Source organism: Canis aureus, chromosome 15 (assembly GCF_053574225.1).
Source record: "Canis aureus isolate CA01 chromosome 15, VMU_Caureus_v.1.0, whole genome shotgun sequence".
Classification (NCBI taxonomy): domain Eukaryota; kingdom Metazoa; phylum Chordata; class Mammalia; order Carnivora; family Canidae; genus Canis; species Canis aureus.
In genome coordinates, this window is record NC_135625.1 from 19994935 (window position 1) to 20014457 (window position 19523).

The window sequence follows — 19523 nt, forward strand, 5'->3', positions numbered from 1 at the left end:
TCTTTTTATTCTTAAAATTTTGGTGAAATGCTTAAAATAATTACCATTTTAATTATTGTTGAGTTAGCGGCATTATGTACATTTTTTTAAAAGATTTTATTTATTTATTCGTGAGAGACAGAGACACAGAGAGGCAGAGGGAGAAGCAGGTTCCATGCAGGGAGCCTGATGTGGGACTCAATCCCGGGTCTCCAGGATCGGGCCCTGGGCCAAAGGCAGGCATTAAACCGCTGAGCCACCCAGGGATCCCTATTATGTACATTCTCACTGTGGTGCAGCCATCACCACCATCCTCCTGAAGAACTTTTTCATCTTCCCAAGCTGAAACTCTGTCCTCACTAACTACTCACTCCCTTTCCCCACTGTCCCTAGGCCCTGGCCACTGTGATCGTCCTTTCTGTGCCTATGGATTTGTCTACACTGGGTACTTCATTTAAGTGGAATCATGTAGTCCTTTTGCACCTGGCTTCTTTCACCTCACTCAGTGTCTTCACGGTTCATCCATGTTGTGGCTTGGGCCAGAATGCCATCCTCTTTCAGGCTGAGTACTGTTTCATGGTCTGGACAGGCCACATTCTGCTTGTCCGTTTGTTGATGGACACTTGGGCTCTTTTTACCTTCTCTGGACTCCATTCTTGATCCCAGTAACTTTTCCACTTGAACCAAGTTGTGCTGGGCACCACTGAATGCCTCCGCTCTTGAGTATGCTCTAGGTGAGCTGAGGGTTGTTTTCTTTCTTTTTTGTAAACCGGTGTGTGGATACTGTGTATTTCAACTATGGGACTCTGCTGCAGGAACTGTGTGCTAAGCTGGTAGCAACCCTGGCCCCCACTGGAATTCAGCTCGCTTTGTTAATTTGATACAAAGCTCAGTTCAGAGGTGAACAAACGGGATCTAAAGAGGATTCAGGTTTTTAAAATGCTTTCCTCCCTCAGTGTTCAATAGAAATAATAAAATTGGCTATCTTTTGCTGATGCGCTTTCTGTTTGTTAGCAGTGAACTGGGACATTTGGTATATTTACCTCAAATCCTTGCTATAACCCTTTGAGAGAGATATTATTACTGTCCCAATTGAAAAAAACAAATGGAACTCAAAGACTAATGTTTCCAGGCCACCCCCCACCCTCACAAAGATATGAATGCCTGTGTCCTGGGCATCACCATGCCTCCCTGCCCTCTCTTACCTGCCTGTGATCAGTCTGGCCTCGAGATGTGCATCACATCACAATGCTGCCCACCCACTCCATCAGCAGGCCTCCCAAACTCAGGCCCCACTGGAATTACTTCTTTTCAGTGAATCCCTCCATCCCCAAACATCGCTGTCCTTGAGGGTAGCATCACCAACAACCATTACTCATTATGGCCCCGTCAGGAGTGAATGGCAGGTGACAGTGTACCTACGTAGAGAAGAAGAGACATTTGAGGGAGATTTTGGTAGCAGTGGGAAGGAAATACATACATACATTCTCATTATTCTTAGGAGTTCTCTTAACCTTATTTTATCCTATGGCTTTAACACTTCCCAGGGTGTTTTAGCCACCACCAGTCTAGCATCTTCTAAGGGGGGGCCGTAGTGCTGGAGCTTTCTGTTAAAATTGTAGCTAGCAGTTTGGAGCCTGGGTTAAGGAAGACAAAATGTGGACCAAAGTGCCCTGGGGATAAGGCTTTGGTCAGCTACCTTAGTTAGCTGCTTTTGGAGGCCAACATACTCCAGGCCCTATGGATGTGGAAACACACATACACATGAATGTATGAGTGTAGACATGTGTCCCGTAAGAAATTCCCCCGTAAGATGTTTCCATCTCACAAACATCTGAAAAAGCTCTGTCCTAGTCCTTCAGGGGAATGTTCTTTCCCAGATTCCATATGGCTTTGTAACCTTGGCCACACAACTACTCAATTTTAAGGTGTGCATATATACTTTTTTTTTTTTTTGACTAATCAGCTCATTAGTCAAAGTAACCTATTGTTATCATCTGCAAATCACGTTTCAGGAAGAAGCAGAAAAATAAGTTACTATCAGACTCAGAATTCTGATTTTTTTAGGGGTACCTGGGTGGCTGACTCTTGATTTCAGCTCAGGTCACGATCTCAGGATTATGAGATCGAGCCCCATGTTGGGCTCTGCACTGGCCATCCCTGCTTAAGATTCTCTCCCTCCTTCTGCCTTTCTCTTCTCATGGTCTTGCACTCTCTCTCTTTAAAAAAAATAAAATAAATAAAAATAACAAAATATAAAAATTTAAAGAAGGAATTCTGATTTTTATTTAACAAATATTTTAATCATAAAGTTTGATGCATATATCACATAACATGCATAGATACATGAATGCCTAGTTCTGTGCACTGTTCTATTAGTGGGCATCCCTGCATCCCAGGATATTGAGTGCTTAGGAGTTCCTGGATTGAAATTCATCTTTACTAGGCTACAGGGTCCAGGCTCAGACCTGTTACCACTTAGATTTATACTTATGTTCATCTCTTACTCACTGCAACCTTTACCCCAGTGATTTGGTTTCTCCCTGACCTACTACATATTCATTCTATAGTCAGTGTGGGCTTTCTAATGTCTGAGAGGGGCTTTCTGTGCACAGCAAAGATTGTTTACAGATAGTTAGGTATTTAATTAATGTTCATATACTAGAGATAGAAATTCAAAAAATCAAAAGTTTTCTTTTACTAGAGATACACATTGGAAAAACACAAATGTCTTGCAGTTGTTGGATTCAGTTTGCGCTATGTATAAATTTAAAATAATAAAATAAAAACTGTAACTCTTGGGGAACTTTGAAAAATGCTTGATTAATTCAAATTGATAACTAAAGGCCCTTTATTCAATAATGTGTTCCATTTAGAAACCTGGTTAAGTACATTCCCTTAAAAACTTAAATTGCATTGATCAATTTGTATATTTAATTTTTTTAAATGTTATTTATTCATGAGATAGATAGATAGATAGATAGATAGATAGATAGATAGATAGATAGATAGATGCAGAGACACAGGTAGAGGAAGAAGCAGGATCCATGCAGGGAGCCCGATGTGGGACTCGATCCCGCACGGGATCACGCCCTGGGCTGAAGACGGCACTATACCGCTGAGCCACCCTGGCTGCCCTGTATATTTAATTTTTAAAAAGCACTTAGTATGTCTGACGGGAAAGGGTTCAAACCAAATCTTCCAAATTACTTCCTTGGGCTTCATTAGTCATCAAATAAATACATGCCAGGCATTGCTAGCCACTGGAGATATAGCTGTGAACAAAACAGAGCAATGAACAATGAACAAAACAGAGAAATCCCTTGCCTTCATGGAGTTTATATTCTTACAACTCTTAAGTTCATTAAACTCTTAAAAGCCTAACAAACTGAAGTTTTATTTATTTTAAAAACATTTAATTTATTCATGAGAGACACAGAGAGGCAGAGACATAGGAGGAGGGAGAAGCAGGCTCCATGCAGGGAGCCCGATGCAGAACTCGATCCCAGGACCCCGGGATCACACCCTGAGTCAAAGGCAGACGCTCAACCACTGAGCCACCCACATGTCCCACGAACCTGTTTTATTTTTATTTTTTTAAAAGATTTTATTTATTTATGAAAGACACACACACACACACACACACACACACACACACACACACAGAGGCAGAGACACAGGCAGAGGGAGAAGCAGACTCCATGCAGGGAGCCTGATGTGGGACTCAATCCCAGGTCTCCAGGATCATGTCCTGTGCTGAAGGCAGGCGCTAAACCACTGAGCCACCCAGGCTGCCCTATGAACCTGTTTTAAATGAGAATTTCAAAGTTAAAATTCTTATACCTTTCAACCTAAAACTACAAGCCTAAAATCAATTATATCTTTGAGTTAGAATCACAAAGCAAATGTGTATCTACTTAATCTATAATCTGACACGTAGATACCAAGTGTACAAATGATTCTGAAGCCTGAATTACAAAATTCTAATACTGTAAACTTGATTTGCTTTGTCATTTCTCCATTTATTTCTAAACTTTCTCGTACTGAATACTGGGTTGTGCAGCTGAGCTTCTGTGATGTTCATAACCCAGATACATGATAATCTCATGTAGGTTGAGAGAATGGAAACTAGTAGGACTGGGGATGTACAGGCTGCATATGACCAGAGTGAATGTTTCCATAGGACAGAGGGACACACTAGGTCTGATTTTAACAGTGACTAGAGGAACAGGGGACCCCGCATGCACTTGCATCAGACAAGATTGGTGACATAATATGCTCTGAGTTGGATTCAAACATTAACTTCATAACCTTTTTTGATGTCATCATCCGATTTGGATGGATAAATTACTTACCTGTCCCTACCTCTCCTACTTTACTATCTGATTCCATTCAGCTAACCCAACCTATTCTGAATCTTCTGTGCCTGGCTATTTGGCCTTGCCTCCAAGGGTGCTCTGTTTATGTACACTGGACCATGCCACTCCCCCAGCATGCAGAGGTGGCCGAGTGTAGCTTTCCTCTCCCAAATCTCCATCAATCCACCCCATTTTTTTTTCATACAAACAATGAATATATGCTCAGTTTTAAGTCAAGGGCAATTCAAGCTTGCTCTCCCGAAAATTCCTGGCTGACCCCTCCCTTCAAACAGACTCTCTCTGCTGAGCCCCTTCTATATAGAAATTCTAAAACTATCATTGCTTTTTTTTGCTTAAAACCCTTCAGCAGTTCACACTGCACTTGGAATAGAAGACAAAACCCATAATGCAGCTTGCAAGTCCTTGCATGATCTGGCTCTCGCCTTCCTCCATGACCTCATCACACGCCTTTCTCTTATGCTCCAATTTCAGCCACACTGGCCGCCTTTAACTTCTTCCAACAGAAGCTGCACTTCTTTCCTACCTCAGGTCCTTTGCATGTACCGTTCCCACTTTCTGAAACACCATTTTCCCTACTCTGTGCTTGCATGACCCCCTCATCCCATAGATCTCAGATGAGATGTCATTTTTTCATAGAGGTTATTGTTCTTCATAGAACTTGCACACTTTGTGCATTTATTTGCTTACTACCTAGACCATAAGCTGTGTGGGGCCATGTGTGGTGTTCAGTGTGTCCAGCACCCATCACAGTGCTGGCACATTCTAGATAGTGATTATTTGCTGAATGAGTAAATACCACAGTTGCCACAGCAATCACCATTAGCCTTCAGTCCTAACTGTTATAATCATTCATATCACCACTTTTGGCTCATGGGAGGTACTGAGTAATTGTCTTGAATTCAATTGAGATCTCTAAATGTCAATAGCTCGCACATTCCTTAATACAGTTATTTTAGATTACCTTAGTTCTCGACACAGGTAGTCTTGTATAGCTTCTAAAGCTGTGGTCTTTGTGTTCTTAGAAGATCTCTTAGAGTAAGGAAGACATACTAGCAAAATGTGCATTTTGTGGGACTGGCCTTTCCTAACTTTTTGAAAAATGTCACTGAACATTAGCTAATTGGCTTCCAGTTAGTACTAAATTTTGATTGGTGTAAATATAAGTTCCACATGATACTTAGTGATTTTATTTGTTTGCTTGTTTACCCCCCAGCATCCCAAGAGATGGATGAGTTTTGCTGGCCCCAGGTCACAGAGGGTAGCCTTAAGTTACTGAAGGGAAGCTCTAGTTCTAGATTATCTAAGGCTTGTGGCTTAAACTCAGCCCCCTACGGGTAGTTCTACAAGAACCTTGCTGTCCACCCTCCCACCGTCCAAAGAATTCAATCCTCGGAATAGCACCGAATTGCTCTAGAACTCTTAACCATTTAGAGCCTGCTGTTGGTCTCCTTCCTTTTCTTTCTTTTCTCTTCTTTCTCTTTTTCTCTTTCTTTCTTTCTTTCTTTCTTTCTTTCTTTCTTTCTTTCTTTCTTTCTTAACTTCCTTCCTTCCTTTCTTTTTCTCTTTTCTTTCTTTTTTTCTTTCTCTCTTCTTTCTTTCTCTTTCTTTCTTTCTTTCTTTCTTTCTTTCTTTCTTTCTTTCTTTCTTTCTTTCTTTCTTTTCTTTCTTTTCTTTCTTTCTTTTCTTTCCCTCCCTCCCTCCCTCCCTTCCTTCTTTCCTTTCTTCCTTCTTTCTTTCTTTTCTTTCTTTCTTCTCTTTTCTTCTCTTTCCTGCCTGGTAAGATCATAGCCCCAACAAAGATTTCATATCCTTGCCTCTGCACCTTGCCACCTGCGGCTACGAAACAACAGCATTTAAAAAGAAATGATTTTGAACGTCGCATCGTTAGTAATTCATTTAAAAGCGCAAAAACAAAATAAAATCTAATGCTGAGAAAGAAAAAAAAAATCAGGTTTATTTTTGTTTGTAACCAGCCCAGCATTTTTGGAAACCCACATGTGGGGTATGCATGAGCGTTTGGAAAAAACCCAAAACACCCGGCAGCAGCACGGCGTGGTCGGGGCTCGCAGCACGGGCGCCGCGCGTCTGTAACTCGGCGTGACCTCGGCGTCCCGGGCCCGCGCTCGGCCGGCGCCCCCCGCGCCCCGCGCCCCCGCGCCCCGCGCCCCCCGCCCCCGCGCCCCGCCCGCGCCGCGCGCTGTCGTCCCCTAGCGATTGGTGGCGGGCCCGGGCGCAGCCTGCAGAGCCGCGCGGGCTAGAGGACCTGCGTGCGGGTTAGCGGGCGGCTGGTGACTCCCACGGGGCGGCGGCGGGCGGAGAGGACGAGCGGCCGCGTGCACCGGGAGCCCCCCTGGCGCCCCCGTGGCGCCCCCTCCTCCTCTCGCCGCTCGGGGCGTGGGCGCAGGTGGGCCAGACGGGGCGCCGCAGGGCTCCCTGCCCCCGCCGGGGGGTCCCCGCGCGCCCTGCGAGGGGGAGGGGCCACCCCGAACCGGGGTAAATCCCGGAGCGCGGGCTCCAGGCTGGGGCCCGGCCGAGGCCCGCGCCGCCGCGGGGTGTTGCGCCCGGAGAGAGCGAGAGGCCGGCGGGAGCGGTGCTCCGACTCCAGGCAGCGCGGCGAGGAGCCCGGGACTGGCGGGCCCGGCATCGTGGGCAGCCACGGCTCCCGACGCGCCCGGGCCATGAGTGGGAGCCTGCCTGTGTAGGGGGCGCGGGCGTGTCGGCGGGCGCGCGCACACACACTCACACGCGCGCACACCGCCCTGAGCCTCGGAGCGGGGAGACTGACGCGGCGCTGCGGCTGCGAGGACGCCCGGCGCTTCCTGGGTTGCGCGGAGCCCGGCGGCCGCAGCTGCCGCCCGCAGAGCCCCCCGGAGCCCCCGGAGCCCCCGGAGCCCCCGGAGCCCGTGCGCAGCCGCCCGCGTGCGAGCCTGTGATGAAGGCTGCCTCCCAGGGACTGCAGGGGAGGCCGAGCCAGCCCGCGCCGGGGACTGCGGGCCGCGCGGCCGGCGGGCCCCCGGGGACACGACGCGGACGCTGTCAAGCCCACGCCTCGCCCTGAGCCGCGGGCCGCCGGGTGCGGAGGGGCGCCCGGCCCCGGGTCCGCCCCGGAGGCCTCGGCTCCCTCGTTTGCTTGGGTCTTTTGTGCCGTGGCTCACAGGCGGCTAAGCACTCCTGCGCTGAATCGGGCCATTGTCTGCGCCCCCATTGCCCTCACGCTGCAAGTCTCGGCGCCCCCCCCCCGCCCGCCCCCTCCCCGCCTCCTCCCGGCCGGGGAGCCTCCGAACGTGCCTTCCCCCCCCGGAATCTGGAAGCTATAAGCCGGGCGGATTGCAAATGAAGTGTAATGCATTGTGGGACGTGTGTAAAATCGGAGCCGTCGCCGTGGGGGGGTGTGGGGGCGTGGGGAGGGCCGGACCCGCCGCTGGCGGTGTAGACGCCGACGAGGAGGGGCTGGGGAAAATGTGCGCAGAGTCCGCCCGGGTCGTGCCCGCCGTAGACGGATGAAGCCGCAGCGCGCTGCGCCCCGGCGCTGAGGCCCCCAGGACCGGGCGGCAGGTCGCGCTCCCCCACCATGAAGAAGACCCGGAGCACAACCCTGCGGCGCGCCTGGCCTAGCTCGGATTTCTCGGACCGGGCCTCGGACCGCATGAGGTCCCGCAGCGAGAAGGACTACCGCCTGCACAAGCGCTTCCCCGCGGCCTTCGCGCCCCAGGCTTCGCGGGGCTACATGACATCAGGTGGGTGCCCGCGTCTCTAACCCGGGCCGGGCCGCCGCCGCCGCCGCCGCCGGGGCGCTTCGGGGGCAGGGCGGCCGGGGATGGATGCGGTAAGTTATGGGGAAAGCAGGAAAAAATTAGCTCGCATCCACCATTTTGTAGGTCCGCGGGATCCACAGCAGGCCCTCTCAATATGGGGTTTGCGAGCTATTAGGTAAAATAAGGGAGGGGGGCGAGCCGGGCGTTTGGGCTGCAGGAGATAGATGACTGCAAGCGCCTTGCGAGGCCGCCGCCTGGAGCTTTGGGCAGGAGCCTGCGTCCGGGGCTGCCTGCAGTACCCGAGCTGGCCGGCTCCTGCATTGTGGCCAGTCGTCCTGGTGGGCATGGAAACGCCCCCCCTTCCCCCCCCCCCCACCCCACCTTTCTGCAAAGGGAACAGGTTCCATGCACCGTTCCGGATGGTCTGAGGCAGGGAAGAGCCGCACGGACCTCGCAGGCTCGTCGGATCCGCTCGCAGAGAACTCTGCTGGAGCTCATTGAATGCATTCTGTGGGGTTATGGTGTGTATGCGGATCCAACGCTCACATGATCCGGTGTGGGGTTTAACATATGTTGCTTCGAATCAGGTTGTATGGAAAGAATGGAGGCTGTGTTTGCATGTCAGGCAGGAAGGACGAACAAAAACGGTAAATGGAAACTGGAGGCTTCGGGAAAGGTTTCATCCCCGTGAAACGCAGGGCTGCTAAAAAGGCATTTCGGAAAGAGCCAGTTCCCTTTGGCAGCACAGCGGGATGGCTTCGGTTGTGACTCAGGAACCCAGGGGATAACATACTGGAGGAAATGCCCAGGGAGGAAAAGCCTGGAACTCTTCCCTCGTTCTCTCCTTCCTTAGCATGCAGTGATGTGTGAGACATGCGTTTTTGTGAGGTTTTTCATTTTGAAAGAATTGATTTTTCGACTGAACACACTGCGATGCAAGAGCTGAGATTACACTGGAAACCACATACTAGTCTACATCATCCCCAGCCCTGTCTTAACTGGTGAGACTGCTTGAAGCTTGCGGTTGGTGCTCACAGTGTAGCTCTACTATCTTTCCCCTAAAACAGCAAGTTGTTATGATTTTTTTTTTCCTTTTAAACTGGGGCCAGTATCTCATGCTTTAAAAATGTCCTGTGACCACATTTCCCTAAATGTAAAACCTAAATAAAATAACCATCCTTTTTATTGCAAAATCTGCCCACAGAAGGATGTTGTACTATTTTGGCAATAAGGCTCCCTTGATTTTCTCTTTCACGAAAAGCCAGATTTGCAAAGTGACAAGTGCAGTTTATACGTTAGTAACGTCAGTCAGTCCCGGCTACGGTTGCTACATTCTTCAGACTTGTGATAGTAGATTTTAAGACACACCTAAATGGAAATCTAACCTCAAAACACATATGTACATAAACGCATGTCTGAGCTGAGTGTTTAGATAATCCCCAGGTTTCAAATGGTTTGAATGTCTTCATTCCACACTGAATGGTTCCCCTCTTTTTAATGCCTCTTCAAGAACCAGTACTGACACCAGGTGTGAAGCTGTAGGAGGGCAGGTGGCCATAATTTCTTCAACAAACCTGTGAGATTCAGGCATAGTGATCTCAGGCATAGTCTCATGGAGCCTCTTTTTATCCGTCTCTGGCATAGGTTCGTTATGATCACATTTTCATTATTTGCTAATGCACCCACTTCTCTGCTACACTGCCAGTTCTGCAAGGTGTTTTTTGAGGGCTCGGGGAAGAGACTGATCATTTTATTTGGTTCCCTTTTCTTATTTCATTGCTTGACCTGCAAATGACCAGCTGTTCTTACAGTGTTATTGAGAGATGAGCTCTTTCGGGTTGATGGTTTGCTATGCAGGTTTAATGTTAGGCACCTACCTAGAAGAGAAACCCCAGAGGTGGGGGAAAGAGAGCTGTGTCATTCATTCAGCATTTTCTGGAGTATCCCCTGAGAGCAAAGTGCCTTGCTAGATTCTCATGGGGCTGAAGGGTTGGCTATAATGTGGTTTGCTCAGGGACAGTGGGCTATTATTTATTCATCATTCTAAATGCTAGCTAAAACATGTAATAAAAGGTATTGGTGTTAATGGAAGGAGATAGTAAATATTAAGACGGACGCCTACCATGGACACTGTGAGAATAGATGGAATCGCTCATGTGCATCTTTTGTGTGTGTGGGTGTGGGTGTGGGTGTGAGGGGGTATCTTATCAATTTCCTTTTCAAATAGGCTCTTTTCCAAATATGAGCCTTGATAGGAATAGATGGTGTATTGAAACATGCAGAGATCATTTACAGGAAGTTCTCTTCCTCTTAAGAAATATAAAGGAAATCCACTTGTATCAAGTTAGTGACTCTGGATACAAACAGAGCCTTTGTCACATAGAATGGAATAGAAAATGAAGCAGCTGAGAAACACACGAGTCTTTTCATATTTCTTCTTTCTGTTTGTCCAGTCTTTTGGTATAATAACTACTGGTATTATCATAATTCGCTTTCAGTGAAAAGGGTTTTTCTCATACTGAGTTCAAAGGACAAGATAAGTTACTGAGTTATTTAAAACAAGGAACTCTAACTTCAGTTGAGACTCTTTTTAGAAATCCACCTTCCCCCCCTACAACTATTTGTAAAAAATATGGGGTGAACATCACGTTAAAAAATAAAAAAAACTTTGGGGAAGGGGAGAGAAAGAGAGAGATATCCTTGGAAATTTTAAGAGCTGTTGTTTTGGCCCGGCATACCTGTCACACAGTAGATACTTGAAGTTGAACTCTGTTTATTAAAGCAGAATTGTAGGCATTCCATAATAGCTTTCTAATGAGACAGCACCATTTCAAACAGCCTTCTCTCCACTAATAAGTAATTACCAGTTTGAAATGTGATTTATAGCAATAGGCTTGACATTTAGCCTGGGCTTTTTCATATAGCTTCAGGATAAACTACACTTAAACTCAAGAGGCTCGAAAAGGCGCATATAAAACTTAAAAGAGATCCTGTGGAAACACAGTTCAATAGAGAATTCTGAAACTTTCACTCTTGAAAACCAGGTCTTTTATGACGGTGTAAGCTCCCAATTCATGCTACCAAATCTAAAATAACCCTAGGAATTCACAGGCCTTCTCCTGGCAACCAGCAAGTTCACAGGCCATGAGATGAGTTCATTGTTCATCTTGAATATTAATTTCCCAATGGTAGTTTCTGGGCAAGAAAAGGGGGAAAATCTTGCCTTTTGTTCAAATCAGGATGAATAACTCAATGTGCATGCATTATCTGAAGAAGAAAAGAGGTGAGATCAAATGGATGTGGGATCATTCTTCTGGATTTTCTAAAACTGGAAATTATGATATCAATTAACTAGAGATAAAAGTAAATCCTCCCCCTTCCCCAAAGAGGGAAATATCTGTGTAATTCCTAGTGCTTTACATATGAAAACATGCTCACGTACCTCCATGAAATAATTTTCAAGGCGCCAAAGCTTTTGTTGGTGAAGCTGTTAGGGCCCTGTCAACTGTGTGACCTGTGACCTCGTCACACAAATGATGCTACTCACTGTGTTTTCTTCACTCTCTTCTTCCCCCAGCCCTGGACATGTGTGCTTCTGGGTGTTGCATGTGTAATGCCACCACATTTGGGGGCCTTCTGTTGATCAGAATCAGAAACTAGTATTTCCACTAGAAAGGTTCTACAGAGCATGTTCTTAATGTGAGACACCCCCAAAGTCATGGCACTTTAAGTCTGGTACTTGTCATAATAGAGAACAAGAGAGTAGACAGTTTTATTTTTTAATTTAATTTTTTAGAGATTGTATTTATTTATTCACGAGAGACACACAGAGAGAGAGGCAGAGACGTAGGCAGAGGGAGACGCAGGCTCCCTGTGGGGAGCCTGATGTGGGACTTGATCCCAGGACTTCGGGATCACAACCTGCAGTGAAGGCAGACGCTCCACCAAGGAGCTGAGCCCCCCAGGCGTCCCAAAAGAGTAGACAGTTTTAATACAATGGCTTTAAAGGATTTGAGAAGATAAGTCAAAAGCCCCAAATTGACATCTTTTAAAGAAATTTAAAGCAATTTTTCTCTGCCCACCTAACTAATACCATCAGTGGGGAAGAATGACCAGCACACTGCCTGGATGGGTTTATTAGTTTTCATTTTATAGAAATGAATTCTGGGGCACAGCTGATTGTGTGTCCCAGTTCCTTATGTTCTGTTATTTTAAGAGACGTGAGAGTTTTCTGGGAGTGGAGGATGGACACTCGGGGTTCTAATCTGGGCCTGCCACCAACCAGCTGTGTCCCTGGCGAGTAACATGACCTCCCTCCCGTCTGTGACGGGTCCTTCTGGTCCCCACTTCCATTACAGAATCGGGCCCTGCAGTGACTCTGTAATGAGCCATCCCAGGACTTCTGAGCACTTACACAGAAATCGTTAGAAATGACCTTTGCCCTTTCTACTTATTGGAGTCATGTGCTTCCCTGTACGTGGGGTATGTGGGAATAGTGCTCATTTTGCAATAGAATCCCTGTTTCCTGCCATCCCCAAGCATTGCATTAAGTATGTGCAGGGCTTATCCTGGCGCTCAGAGTAATGGGGGTGGTGGTGGTGGACGAGGCTATAATCATATGCAAGTTTCAATAAACAGCATCCTGTCGCCTCCTTTCCCGTCTTTGCAGAGATCCATTTTCAGCCAGCTACTCCAACTGTGTTTTAATTTGAAACTACCTGTGTTGACTCCTTTCATCAGGCAAGTAGAAGTGAGGAATATTACACTTGGTGGTGAATGACTTTATTCTTTATTTCCCAGGAGAACATGAATGCGCTTACAAAAGGTCACCTCTCTTGGTATTTCAATATCTTTTACACTCTTGCGAACGTTTTTATTTGAAAAAAGGAATATGAGTATATTGTATAAAAGCCTTAGCATTTTTGCACGCCCAGAGCAATCCTGGCTTAAATTCCCTGTGCCCCAGAGAGTTAGGGCAGTTCAGACAATAGCATGTTCTTTGGTACAACGACTGCTTATGCTGAGTGCAGTTATAACCAAGAAACAAAATCTGGTTAGATCCCCGCTGGTGGGATAATATGCTGACTTCTGAATTTAGGGCAGGCTTTTTGTAGATCAGTCATGGAGACTGTGTTGGAGGCTAATCCGTAAGGTGTAAAGTAGAGGTTCTTGTAGTTTGTAGGAATGTAGGCGATAGTCAACCCTAAATTAATCGTAGCCACAGTAATACCAGAAAGAAATGGCATGGGTAATTTTTTCAGTAGATAGTAAACTTTTCCTTAAGTAGCTAATCCCTAGACTATTTTTATGTGACATTGGAATGTACAACCAACCAGTTGGTCAGAAAATCCAGTTTCTACCACCTAAGTATTTCTAAAATCTGCTCTTCCTTCTTCATCTGTGTTGTTTAAATCTTCTTCTGTTCTATTATAGTATCTTCCAATCCAGTTCATCCACCCCGGGTCCCCAGAGGATTTGTGTTTTGTGTTACAGTTACATTAGTTCTCTTTGCACTGTTTCTCAGGCCTGTGGACAGAGTCATTCCTAGACCAAGGCTCTTCATGGCATGACCTCCCCCACCTTTTCCACCTCTTCTTCCTGTGTGTTTGTCACCACACTGTGCTCCAGGCCTGGAGAAACTCTACCTTCAGCAATACCTGGTTGCCATTTCGTGACTTTCTTAATTTCTCTGGCGCTGCTGAGAATATGCTCCCCTTCTTTGAAGGTCTGTTGGAATACCACGAAACCTTCCAGATCCTTTCTGGAGTAAATCACTCCTGTGACATTTGTTCTGTACTTGTGTCATAGCAACATGGTCACCTTATGCCAAACCACAAGTTCACATGTGGGTCTCCTGTATGAGCCTGGGAGTTCCTCACTGGCAGTCCATATTTTATTCACATCTCTACTTTGCCAGCAACCGCAGAGCTTGGCACATATCGGGTACTCAGTAAATGTTTATTGCATGAATGAATAAAATATGACTTCTGTTAAAAAATTGGATTAAGATAGGACCAGCTCTCAGTGAATCGACCATTAGAAAGCAGTAAATAATAGGATCTAATTGAGAGTCAAGTAAGGTGGTTGATATGGTTGGTATAGATGGAACAATTGAGAATGGATATCAATTGAGAATGATATCAATTAGGACAGGCCGCCCAGGGGGAGGACTTCCTTGTGTCTTGAAGGACTGGGTAGGATTTGAGGAGACAGGGAAGGAGGCAGATGGGGGGAAGGTTGTAGAAGCAGTATGAGCCAAGGATGAAAGGAGCATTTCAGGAGGGATGTCTGCAGGGGCTTGCCGGACAGATGGAAGAGGTGAGAGTCTTGAGGCCAGGAAACCAGTCAGGAGGTGGTTGAGGGGGCCCACGTGATCAAGCCATCAGATGATGAGTGGTCACCACAGAGCAATGCTTCCCAACCCTGCATGGCATTAGCACACTGCCCCCAAGATTTTAACTGTGTCGGGATACCACCCCCCATATTATTTACTGAATATTTTTTTTCCTTAACCTGACCTACTATTTTATGGAAATGAATTGAAAAGAAAATTTTGTATTGTCTGTGAAATTTGAAATTACAGGTTTCATTTGAGAATTCTATTTTTCAAACCCCCGTTAAAACAAATACATTACCCTTTCAGTTAAAATACTCAACTAAGTACCACCTCACATACCCGAGTGGTACTCATGCCACCTAGTAGAAAACCCTGTATCAGTCAAGACAAAGGGATGGGATCAGAGGGGAGAGGAGGAATCTTTGAGAACAAAGAACTGGCCCGTTCCTTGTAACTGGATTTAAGAGGTTTAAAAAAAGAAGACGACGAAGAAGAAAGGCAAACCAGGTTTGTGTTGTGAGAATGTGGTACATGACAGTGGACCAGGTGATGAGTTCCGTTTTGGATGTTAATGGGCTGGTTAGACAGGCAAGTAACAGTAGAGGATGGAGATATAGTTTGGGGGTCATCCACTTAGCCGTGTTAGTTGAGAACATGAGACTAGCTTAGCTTTCTGTACTGTATGTTCCGTTTCTTAGAGGGGAGCAGATGACTGCCTTATTTTTGTTTCTGGCAGATGGAGGGTCAGTTGGATTCCTTTAGCTTTGAGTCCTACTTGGGTTTCTGAAAATGTGGGGAATCAGGGTTGGGATTGCCTGGAGATCATCTGCTCTCCTGTTCCTAAATGTGAAGAGCTTTTTAACGCTAGGATCTGTGTTAGGAGTGTTAGCATCTCCTCAGAAGCCACTGTGTTGTTGATAAAAGGGGTATATGTTTGATGTGTATAGTCAGGTGTGAAAAGGGTTAGAGCTCTGCGCATAGCAGCCCAGAAGACTAGACCAGCTATGTAAATAATGTACATTTCAAACATCTGTCATATACCTATGCAGTTGAAAAATTATGGCTTAGGTAACTCATACACACGGTTAAAATCTCCATTTATCTTTTCCACTCAAATCCATGATGGCTCCTGCAGGCCAAGTTTTCTCTCTTTGAAGATAAAAGAGAGATATTTGGCAGATGCCTGTGGGCATTAGTGGTAGCAGGACTTATGCCTGGCCCTGTCCTTCTGATGGCCATGGTTTCAGAGGGAGGAACCATCTAGCTTTGCAATTAACACCCCCACCTCACCCCTACTGTACATTCCTGTCTAGCTGATTCCCCTAAGAGAGCTAACAGGCCACATATTGCTTTTGGCATATCCAGCTTTTGCTTTGAAATCATTTATTCATCATTATGTGAAATGAAAGGCCCTCATAGCAATTGAGATACTGTGGATAGTTCTCTCTTTTTTTTTTTTTTTGGCTGTCCAGCATCTGCACCCCTCTTTCTGTGTCTGGGTAATTCCCCACTGTCATGGGTTGGATTACACACCCCTCCCCCACCCCATGCAAAGAGCCATTCAAGTTCTAACCTCTGGTGCCTATGTTTGGGACCTTCCTTAGAAATAGGTCAGACATAAGTCAGGTAAGAATGCTGGAGTAGAGTGGGCCCTAAATTCGGTAAGACTGGTGTTTTTGTAAGAAGAAGGAAAGAAAAGGTCGCCTTTGACGACAAAGGCAGAGACAGGAATGACGTCAAGCCAAGCCAGGCAAGGGATTGCTGGTCACCACCATGGGGCAGGAGAAGGGCATGGGATGGGTTCTCCCTTAGAGCCTCCTGAGGGAAATGGTCCTGCTTCTGTCTTCTGGCCTCCAGAATCTTGAGAGAATACATTTCTCTTGTTTGAAGCCATCCAGTTTCCAGCACTGGGTTTTGGCAGCTGCTGGGGATTAACGCATCCGACATATGAATGTTGGTGGGAGGTGGAAATCTCATTTCTCCGTGTAGATGCCGAAATTGCCATGGGATCGCTTTCCTGGCCTGCCTGGCATGGAGGGCACAGGTGCATGATCTGGGTTTCACCCCCTTACCTGCGCCCTTCCAGACTTGGGAGCTGGTGCTTGTCCACCGAGCAGTGGGGGCTGTGAGGCACAATCTGCTCACAGGGTGGTGCTGTTGTGCAAGACAGAGTTCTGGAAGGGGGGGGAAGGGGGGTTGGGGGCAAGTGGCAAGCCCTGTGGCAGGGTTGGTAACACTTGGGCTCCATAGTGGCTGCGGAGGAGTCCTCACTGGAGCAGCTCTGGCTGCAGAGTTCCGAGCCTGGATCTCCAACGCCCACCCCACCTTGACAAACCCCGAGTTACTCAAAATATTTCAGTAAATATTTCAGCCTCTCTTTTCTGAGAGGCTGTGTCGCATGGCAATTAAGAGCAGAGATGCCAGCTTCATAATCTAGCCTTTCCAAGACTGGCTGGATAAATGTGGCTAAATGTCCTCTTTTTCTTTACGGCCTCAGTTTCCTTGCCTGCAAAATGGGAATAATCATAATGGTATATCCCCGTGAGGTGTGGGGTGAATTATGTGAATATACGGGAAGCACTGACAACCAAACTTGGCACATAGGAAGCATTGTATCAGTCCTTGTCATTAGCATCATGACAAAAGAGCCAGCATTGGTTTCTGTTCACCTAGTGAACCATTTGAATTTTCATGTTGATTGGTTTTAAGATTAAATACTCCTTTCAATTAAAATTATTATTATTATATTTTTTAGTAATTAAAATTATTTTGATTGAAAGGAATATTTGGACTTTTTTTTTTTTTTTGTCCCACATTTACTCACTGGTTATTTATATAATGAAGATAATGACCGGCTGTTGATAAACTTAAAAAAAAAAAATGCTTTGAAAGAGTTTAGCCAGGGAGTAAACATTCCCCAAGAGCTGAACAGGAGGGATGTTCATAGTGTCGGATAGGATTTTCCACCTTTGTAATAGTGGCTCCAGTCACTTTACATAACAGTAGAGTATTGTGACTTGGGGCTTTGAAATCAGGGGGATGTACATTGGCGTCCCGGCACCCACTTGCTGGCTGTATAGCCTTGGCAATTTATGTGATCACTCTATCCTCTGTTTATCTTCTGTAAAATAAGGGTAAAATAATATCTAACTGATAGTATCTGTTAAGTGAGGATAAAATGGTATCTAACTGTTGGTTGTTCTGTGCATTAAAGGTGCAAAATGCATACAAAATAATTAGCCTCGTGCCTGACACAAGATAAGAACTTAGGACTTTTTTGCTATCATATTATTATTTTTGGAGGTCATAACTGCAAGGTTGACTCATTTCCAAATGTTTAACACCTAAGGGTGCAGAAGAAGGGACACGGCAGGTGACATGTCCATGATCAGGTAAAGTTAAAAAAAACAGCTTTAAATCTGACTCTTACACTTGGTACTCATTTCATCAGAAACCAAACATTCCATTTCTTATTGATTTTGGTATATGATCTTCTAAGAAATCCACAGAATTATTCCTTTACCTAAGTGGGCTCACTTGCCCTTGAATTTCCATCTTCGGAAGAACGGTAGAGAATTGTTGTGTATTCAGAAGTCCTGTGGGATATTACATCTAAGAGAACTTGGCTTCTCGAAAATCAGAGAGACAGTGCCCTGTATAATCAGACTCGGCTTAATCTGAGATACCTACGTTGGCTTTTCAGTTGAAGGTAAAGGGGGGAAAAAAAGCCTCTTCTGAGTGGAGGGTGGAGTTGTGTGCTTGCGTGTGGTTGTGCATGCAACAAAATCAACTCTCGCAGGTTGTGTGTGCAGCAGAATCCACTCTCACAGAGATGCAGTGTGAGAAAGGAGCAGTGTGTCTAATGTACATCAGTCAAGGGCTGTTTTGAAAGTGAAGCCCAGGGGTTCTCTTCTCCAAACCAAGCCCATTTCACTCCATGGGTGAGCTTAGGGATGGTCCCATGGAATCTCAGGTCAGGAGTCTCCTTGAATCGTGTAGGAGGTAAAGGGGGTGGCTACAGTTTGGGGTCCACTAGTCAAATGTGTTAACATTTCAGCAGCCTTCCGAAGAGCAGATAGTTTGGCCAACTTGGCCTTTGAACTCAAGGCTTTGGGGTGGTAGCCTGAGCTGGGGAAGAAAGAGCCTCCCCCCTCCAGCTTTCAGAGCTGCCACCACCCCCACTTCACCACCCCCCTCCCGCCTTTTCAGGCAGACATGCAAGCCCCAGCCACTGGGATTTGGGAACTCAGAGCTTCCCACGTTTGCCTTGTTTACTCCCGAGTTTGCATTTTACCTATTCGTTTTCAGCCCTTTTCCTCCTCCCTCCTCCCTGAAAGTCCAGCAAAGGATACCTCATGAACCCAACCTAAAGGGTAAGGAGGACCTTGCTTCGTATGGCTGTGGCCAAGTCATTGAACTTCAGAAGCCTCCTCTAAATAGAACTCCAAAATGGGACAAAAGCATTGGCTTTTGTTGATTAAAGCATCATTTTTGGAGAATGTAGATCTTGCATTTGGAGAATGCAGATCTTGTTTTCCATGGGTTGTGCTCTACTCGATGTGGATAATTTAAACATGTGCCAATTTCAAAGAGGAGGTTTGGGATGCCCAAGACATAATAAGTGGCATACTGTCCTGATTCTAGGGACCGGGAATGGAGGTTTCCATCATCACATGCAGCCAGAGGTGTGACAGTTTCTCTCCAGAGAGGCCCTGCGAGTGTGCTCAGGCTGGGCTTGACGCTGTGGGTTTGTGGTAGGTGTGTCTCATGGTAACACACCATTTGTGTATGTAGTGTAGCCCTGGAAGGTTTCTCTTCAGCTCTATGGTGGGAAGCCAGAGGTCAAAGGCCCTGGGATGTAAGCATGGGCTCCCTCCGCGGATCTGAGAACAAGTTTCCAACAAGGTAACACAGTTCCCCAGGTGGTCCTGAAATGTAGATATTAGGGGGGAGCCTTTTCCCCCCAGGAGGGGGAACCACTCTTCCCTGGGCATGTACTTGGCACCAACCAGTGGGTACAAACCGTCTCATTCATTTCACGTAGCCGCCCTGGGGGCCAGATACGAAGTAATA

The 19523-nt window shown here is 46.3% G+C and overlaps 1 protein-coding gene across 4 annotated transcripts in view; it reads left to right on the forward strand.

Moving 5' to 3' along the window:
• STOX2 (storkhead box 2) overlaps window positions 1-19523 on the forward strand; it is a 255657-nt gene that overhangs the window by 140470 nt on the left and 95664 nt on the right. Inside the window, exon 1 of one of the 4 annotated variants that reach the window (XM_077848672.1) lies at window positions 7790-8095. The exons of the other annotated variants lie outside the window; for them this stretch is intronic. Coding sequence (XP_077704798.1) covers window positions 7930-8095 — 166 coding nt within the window. The 5' untranslated portion in view covers window positions 7790-7929. Of the gene's footprint in view, window positions 1-7789; window positions 8096-19523 lie in introns of those variants that run through there. 4 annotated transcript variants of the gene reach the window in all.